An 8,147-nucleotide genomic window follows, 5' to 3' on the forward strand; every position below is an offset into this window, starting at 1 on the left:
ATTGGGGCGCATGTATCTTTTCGAATTAGAGCTCCCTCCGGATATATGCCCAGGAATGGGATTGCTGGATCATTAGGTAATTCTATTTTCACTTTTTTAAGGAATCTTCATGCTGTTTTCCATAATGGCTGCACCAACTTACCTTTCCACCAATAGTGCAGGAAGATTCCCTTTTCTCCACACCGTCTCCAGCGTTTATCGTTTGTGGCCATTCTGACCGCACACCGTTTACATTCTGACCCCACTACATTCTCAACCATGCACCATTCACCATTCAGAAGTCTCCCTGCCTCTGGCTGTGCTGTATCTCCTGCCTCCACTCCTTTTCACCATAACACGTTCCCAGTCATATTTCAAGACTTTGTTCAAATTCTGAATCCTCTAAGAAAACTTTCCGCCCCATCTGAAGCAGAATTACTTTCTCTTCCCTCTGCCGTCTCCGTGATGTTGCATATGTCTTCTCCGCTAAACTAAGGGGAAGAATTCTTTAGTTCTGAATTCATAATAAGCACTCAGTAAATGTGGAAGAAATGCATAAACAAATAATGCCCGAAATGTGCAAGTCAGTCCTTGCCTCTGCTGGTTTATTCTGCTCCCTAGAGACGGCCACGACTAGCAGAGCCGTGGCGTGAACACGCCCAGCACTTGTATGTTTATCTGGAGTCCCTTTGCCGCAACTTATCCGCTCTCTCAGGAAGTCGCTTAACCTCTGAACCCGAGTGTGTCCCCTTCACTGCAGATCGGCGTGGAAAACACCCACCCACCCAAAGGCAGCTTCACTGTGTGGTGCGGGGCGTGTGCCGGGCGTGTGCCGGGCATGTGGCTCCACACTCATCATCTGTCAGGAAGGGGTAGATGCTGGGGGGTGGGTAACAAAGGGTTAGTTGTTGCATAATTTTCCTTTATGAAGGGGTTGTTCCTTGAAAGAGTGATCGTTGTGGGCTGGAGAAGATGGGGAGAGTGTGGGCCTTGGAGCCTTTGAGTTCAGTCTAGGCTCCCCATGTACCAGCTGGTGACCTGAGGCTAGTTACCTAGTCTACGTGAGCCTCAGCCGCCTATGACGTCCATTCCTAGGGCTGTCGTGAGGACTCAGGGGACTGCTGTTTGTGTTAAGTGTCAGGTACTAGGCTGCCGTGCGTACAGCCTGTCCCCAAACACAAATCGGAGCTTCTCCTAATACTTCAAGGACAGACATTCACACAGGGCGACTGAAGCAGACCCAGAAACACCCCTGCTTGATGGACAGAGGGAGAAAGGTGCATCTTGCTGAAAGCAGCAACTTGCAGACGGCATGCAGGAAGCACCCCGCCGTCCACCTTGGACCAATTCAGCAGGACACGTGTTTCTCACTGTCAAGATAGTCTTTATTTGATCTTTCAATGAAAGAGTGGTTCCGTTAGCACTATGTAATTACGAACCTTGCAAATACATCTTACAGGCAGTGAAATTTCTTTAAAAATGAAAGATAACTGTAAGAAAAATTTGTAGTGGGGTATAAAATAGAAACTTGGTTAAATGTAAGCAGGTTTCTATCAAGAAAGAAAAATGGTACCACTACTCCATTAAAGTCATACTACAAACGTTCTGTTTTGCTTGTTCTCAAGCTAGTTGTTCATCAAAGAGAAGCAAAGAGAAGCTGGTCAGCCCTTTCCTTCTTAGTGACCAAATACACGTACCTGTGTATCTAACCACCCTGGCGAGACAAAACCAAGGTGGGTGAAAAGCAAGGCTTCTAACTATGTTCAAAATCGGTTCCAGGGTAGGAGCACAAGCCCTGCTTCCCAAAAGGTGGAGAGACACGTAACAACCTCAGGGAGACTCGAGGGGGCCGTGGCCTTGGCCCACTGTGTCTGGGCAGCTGACATAACTTCGGCCCCCTTGGGTTCTCTCTCTGGTCTGAGCTGCCTTAGCTCTGATGACCTGGCAGGCCCGCCGTCACTAGGATTGGGTATTCCAAGGCATTGCAGTCATCCGACAGGAACACCAGATCCTGGAAAAGATATGCAATGAGCAGGAATGTCACTGAAGGTGGCCACAGAGCCCACGCACAATTGTAGAACTCCTGGTTATCCTCAAAGACTGCTCAGTTGTTCCCCTTTGTGGGAAACCTTCCCATCACTCATCCCCCAAGGAGAGCTGGTCACATCTTTCTTCAACTTCCTGTAGAATCTCACATATCCTTTTATTACTGAATTCACGCATACACTGGTCGACCAGATGGGTAGATAGATAGATGGGTGAGGAAGTCACTGAATAAACAAGCTTCAATTACTGAGGAGCAACCCTGGGCCGGGCACTGGGGGTACCATGAGGGACAGCACTCGATCTCACCTTCAGACGCTTCAGCGTCAATAACAGCACTGCTCAGACTGTACCATACTTCCAACTGTATTTTCTTCCTGCCTCCCCATCACGACCAAGGGGAGAGGGGAATGAGGAGGGAAGTGGGTGTGGGAGGAAAGGCATGTCTAATCTTTGATGCATAGTGACAAAGAAATCTTAATAAAAATTAAAACTAAAAAGCTTAATAGCTACTTCTTAAAGTGTCCTGGGCTAGGCCTGGTTCTAGGAATTCTATGTGGTCACCTTGCCAGGGTACTTAGGACCAAGGGAGCTACTACAGTGCCCACCGCACACACGGTCAGGGAGTAACTGTAGTATCTTCCAATGGCCTCATGAGATGGGCACTATTCACGAAGTGGAAACTGGCTCAGAGAGCTGAGGGGACGCTCACAACGTGGGAAGCTGGGAGATGAAGACAGGAGCTCAGCTCTGCGTGATGCTGAAGCCTGTGCCCCCAGGACCACATGACTACTTTCTCCATCTTAACTAGCGCTGATTCTCTACGCTTCCTGTCTCTTCCCCTCTCCTGCCAGAACCCTCCCATCACAGAGTGCACGAAACCACCTCCCAGGAAGTCTTCTTGACTCTGGGCCTCCGGGGGTTCTCAGAATTCCACAGCCCTCTCCCCATGTCCCCACCCTATTTGGCTCCCGGCTGAGTCTGTCCTGTATGGTTGGCATGTGGTGCTGGGGGTTGTCCCCAGGCAACGTGGAGCTGGTGTTGGTGAGGAGCCTTGTCCCGAGTCCCCATCCCTTACCAAGGCCAACAGGGTTGAGGAAGGGCTCTGTGAACTGGAAGCAGCCCATGACTACTTCTCTTCCTCCTCCACGTCCCCCTCTTCTCCTAACCCTTCTCTTAAAGTCTTGGCTGATAACAAGTAGAAAAAGAATTTTCATTGGTGGCACTTACTCTCCTGCAGAACGAGTTCATGATGGTGTATAGTTTCCTCACTTTCTCCTTCAGGGCATCCACTTGGGTCACTTTCCAACACTGGGGCGATGCCGCAAAGTCCCGCAGCTTGGCCAGCACACAGTAATTCTAGGAATGGACGACAGGGAGGGGTCTCACAGGAGAAGTCTGTAGCCGGGTCTGAGGACTCCTGGTCCTTCTGCACAGGATCTCTCCCCACCCCCATGCCTCCCCCAGGCAGGCAGGCAGGCCCCTCTTACGTGTATATCCAGGTACAGTCTGGGCAGGTATCTCACACATGGCTCCTGCAGAAAGGGATACAGGTTGCCTTGACGCCCACAGGGACACATCCTCCACCTGGTCATAGAAGGCTCCCTGCCAACCCATCAGCTGCCAGACCAGCCCCAGATCCCCGGGGCCCTCCTTGATGCCGACACGCACGGTACTTTCTTATAGCTCATGCCACAGTCCTTCAAGGCAAACTGCTCTTCTAGAATTTGACTTTTAGTTTTAAAGAGTTTTTCTTTTTTTTTAGTTGAAGTATAGTTGATTTATAATGTTGTATTAATTTCTGGTGTACAGTACAGTGATTCATTTATGCACATATATATTCCTTTTAATATTGTTTTTCATTATAGGCCATTACAAGATACTGAATATAGTTCCCTGTGCTGTACAGTAGGTCCTTGTTGTTTATCTGTTTTATATATAGTAGTGTGTATCTGCAAATCTCAAGCTCCCAATTTATCCCTCCCCACTCCTCCCTGATAACCATAAGTCTGTTTTCTATGTTTGTGATTCCGTCTCTGTTTTGTAAAGGTTTATTTGTGTCTTTTTTTTTAAGATTACACAGATAAGTGATATCATATGGTATTTGTCTTTCTCTGTCTGACTTACTTCACTCAGTATGATAATTTCTAGGTCCATTCATGTTGCTGCCAATGGCATTATTCTTTTTCATGGCTGGGTAGTATTCCTATATATATGGGGGGGGTATAAATACCACAACTTCTTTACCTAGTCATCTGTCGAGGACATTTAGGTAGCTTCCACATCTTGGCTATTGTAACTAGTACTGCTAAATAACACTGGGGTGTGTGTATCTTTTAGAATTAGAGTTTCCTCTAGATACACGCCCAGGAGTGGGATTGCTGGATCATAGGGTAAGTCTATTTTCAGTTTTTTAAGGAAACTCCACACTGTTTTCCGTAATGGCTGCCCCCAGAAAACTAGAATTTGACTTTTAGAATGCAATCATTTTATCATTTACTATAAGTTAGGGAACAGTTATATATATATATATATTTATGACACACACTCCTATATAGACACCTACCTATATCTATATATGCATCTATGTGTGTGTTTAAACGGTCCGATAGCTGTAATCTAGACACAGCAATATACAGTGTATAGTAATATACAAGCGTATATATGTGTATACTTTTATGTTACTACACTTCACTTTTGCTTCTATGCTGGCCTGAAGGCCAGAAGACCCAGATTCTGGTCCTACCAGACCAGAAATTCCCTGTGTGACCTGGAGTAGGTCTCCCTCCTCTTTGGGACTCGGTGTCCCAGGGGTGAGATCAGAGAGTTAGAACACAGAATCTCTCCACTTCCTTCCAGCCCTGCAGTTCTGAGCTTATGCGTTTTTTTCAGCTTTAAAAACATATTTTTTAAAAAAGGTGATGGCTCTACGTATTCAATAGCAAGGAATCTGTGGATAAATCAGAGTGCAACGGTACAACCAAGCGTTGTTACAAAAGAAGATTAATTTATTTGACGGTGTCATTAAAACACAAATCACAAAACCGCTGCGCTGTCTGACCCAGTCTGTCTACACATGCACACATGCACGCACGCACGCACACGATCAGCCCGCACAGAGAGCGGAAATTCCGGCCTCCGGCGTGTGATAGACGCAGCCACCTCTAGGTGGTAGGCTTGCAGTAATATTTATTTTCTTCTTTGTCTTTTGTGCCTTTTCCAACCATTTGCAAAGTATATGACTTTCATAATTTGAAAAAAATACCCATTATTTAACTTTAAAAGAGAAAATACAAAGGCACTGTTAGGGCATCATGAGCCTGGGACGTCTGGGAACCGTGCATTTTATTTAAAGTGCTCCCAAGCGGGGAAAGACACTTAAATTTTGCTGGAGCTTTTAAGTTTAATTCATTTTGTTTCTACCCTGGATAAGCAGCCAGGAGGCCGGATTCTGGTCCTGGGTGGTTGCTCTGGGACTCCCCACTCCCAGCCCCTGGGTCTCCTTCTTAACACAATGGTGAGAACACAGTGGGGTCTCCCCTGCGCGGGCTCTGCTGAGCGGGGTGTGTCTGCACCCAGCCTTCGACTCTCCAGCCGCCTGAAGAGGGTGAAGGGGCTCAGCCATCCCCTCTCAGAGCTGAGGATGCTCAGATTCGGGGCTGGATAATTTGGCCAGGGTCCTAAGCAAGTAAGGGGTGGGGCCTGTTCTAGGCGTCACCCCCTTAGCGTGTGCTGGCTAGTGAAGAGACTAAAAAAAGCTTAATTCTTTGTTCTTTGTAGACTCTATGTAGACTCTCTCCCTCTCTCTCTTTTTTTTTTTTTTTTTTTTACATTTTACAACAAATAATCTGATATCTGCTAGCTAGTTATAAACAAAAACTGTGATGTCTTTGACCATATTTTCCTTGTGTTTCAAAGGAAGTGCAAACCATTGGCATAGTATTCCAAAGGATGGAATAAAGCACAGATACCCCTGAAATTAACATTGACCAGAAAAGAAAACTAGCGCTTTTTTCCTTCTGGTCCAAAGGCAAGTTTCGAGAGCTGGGTCTGCACAGGCCTCCCGGGCCTCGGGCCTCGGGCTTCGGGCCTCTGGGGGATCCAAGGGCACTCACCGAGGGCTCGGTGGCCTGCAGGCTCTGGAAGTCGGCGGTGATCTCCCTGCTCAGGGCCAGCATCCTGGAGTAGCAGGTCGGGGGAGCCGGCCGCGCGGCAGGGGGGCCGGCCAGGAGCAGCAGCAGCAGGGGGAGCAGCTGGGGCGGCATGGTGCAAAGGTGGCCTGACTGCAGCCCAATGCCAGTCGCCCTTTAAGCAGCAGCTTGGGGGTGGTCCTCCACGCCTCCGTTTCCTGTGGGGCCCCGCCAAGGCCAAGAGCACGCCCACCTGGCTGGGGACACTGGAGCCTTTCAGACCTGAAAGCCCCCCTTGTTGAGGGGGGGCCGCCTGGGGGGTGGGTGAGGGACACCTGGCAGGGCAGCGAGGCCCTCCTCTCTCACAACTTGCAATAGCGCTTTCTGTCTCGGCAGGGGCTCTTCCTGGAGTGGCAGAGCTGGCAGAGGGGCGAGTGGGAGGTTCGGTCAGAGGGGAGGGGTGGGCAGTCAGCCCCTTCAGTTGGAATGGGGACTGTTTTGTAAAGACTGGCTGATCTTCTGGAGCAGAGTTGGGGGAGGGAGAAGGACCGGAAGTGATTGGGGTCAGGCAGCCTGGAGATCAGTGTCCACCCACCCCTGACCAGTGAGGGGAACTCTGGGCAGTCACTTACCCTCTGAGCAGCTGTGCCTTTGCACCTGGAAGACAGGCTTGAGCCAGCGCCCGTGGAGGGGGGAAGTGGGATCGCCCCCCACGCTAGTCCACTTCAAACTCCCAGCACAGGCTTTGGTACAGAGCAGACCCACAGGAAGGGCTAGTTCTCCAAATGGGCATCTCTTTGAGGGACGCTGCTCTGTATTTACAGGACAGTGGGTCCCAGTTATAGGAGGAAGCTCTCCCCTTAGACGCTTGCATGGTTACTCAGTTCTTCAATGAACTTGGACAAGTTCCTCAGCTCTTTCCTTCCTCTCCTTATCTGTGAAGTGGGGGTGATAAGAGCACAGTGAGGAGTGAAAGACACTGAGCTATTATCACAGTCTGAGTTAACGTCACTACCTCCTTTCCTACAAGTGTCCCTGTGAGGCAGGTGTCGCAGAAAACAGCCCCATTTTTCCGGTGGGAAAATTGAGGCTCACGAGTTGCAGCAACTTCTCCAAGGTCACAAATGGGTCCAGTGGCGCTCCGTGCCTTGTCTTTGTTCCATCCTCCCACTCCACAGTGTAGAACTCGGGAGGAGCAGGACTCACAATCAGAGATGAGTCTGGGCTCTTGGGCTGCCCAAGACCAAGGAAGTAGCAAGGAGAAGAAGCTGTCAAAAGAGAGGAAGGTTCTTACTTAACAGCAAGCGTCAGGAGTGTACCAGTAGTGATGCACGAGCCTCATTTATACATCAGCTACACAGCTGTTGTCGCAGATGTCCTGAGCCTCACAGAGTGCTAATGAAGAGGGTGGGGTTATTCCCATTTCCCAGATGAGGAGACTAAGGGTCTTGGGGGATATAAAACTGGCTGAGGTCACAAGGCTAATAAAAGGAGGAACAGAGCTCTGGACCTGTGTTTGCTCCTCCCCAAAGCCTGTCTCACTGCAGGGGAGGGCAGAAGAGAGGCCCACGGTGGGTGGTGCACACATTCCCAGAACAAAACAACCAGAGCTGTGGACCAGAGGGCTGAAGGAACGGAGTGTGGTGTCCTGGACATGGGGCAGGATCGAGGATCAACAGCCGGAATGAAATTCTGTCTCCAGCCTCTTCCCGCTCTGTTTGCCCAGAAAAATCCCCTCTTGATCTTGGTCCCATTCGCTGTCTGTAAACAGAGCCAGCATCACCCTGGGCAGTTGGAGGTCCCTTCCTGCCCTGACGACCTATTTTTCTAGTTTTCTGTCCTCAAGCCCTGGGCAGGGATCACAGCCTTGCCTTCCTGTTTTGCAGGTAAGAGCATGTTCTCTAAACACCTTTAGCCAGATGACCGGAGGCGCGCCTCGTGGGCGCCCTCTCAGACAGGGCAGAACTCTGTGCGTTTGGAGGTGCTGGAGGCAAA

At 49.5% G+C, this 8,147-nt stretch overlaps 1 protein-coding gene across 1 annotated transcript; it reads right to left on the reverse strand.

Annotated features, from left to right (window-relative positions):
• Positions 1–1,396: 1,396 nt before the first annotated feature.
• Positions 1,397–6,334, reverse strand: CYTL1 (cytokine like 1). The gene is made up of 4 exons (XM_010975338.3): positions 6,138–6,334; positions 3,513–3,557; positions 3,253–3,381; positions 1,397–1,990 (listed from the first exon to the last, which is right to left on the reverse strand). The coding sequence occupies exons 1-4, from the start codon at positions 6,285–6,287 to the stop codon at positions 1,907–1,909; spliced, it is 408 nt and encodes a 135-aa protein (XP_010973640.1). The 5' UTR covers positions 6,288–6,334; the 3' UTR covers positions 1,397–1,906.
• Positions 6,335–8,147: the final 1,813 nt, after the last annotated feature.

Source organism: Camelus dromedarius, chromosome 1 (assembly GCF_036321535.1).
Source record: "Camelus dromedarius isolate mCamDro1 chromosome 1, mCamDro1.pat, whole genome shotgun sequence".
NCBI classification, from domain to species: domain Eukaryota; kingdom Metazoa; phylum Chordata; class Mammalia; order Artiodactyla; family Camelidae; genus Camelus; species Camelus dromedarius.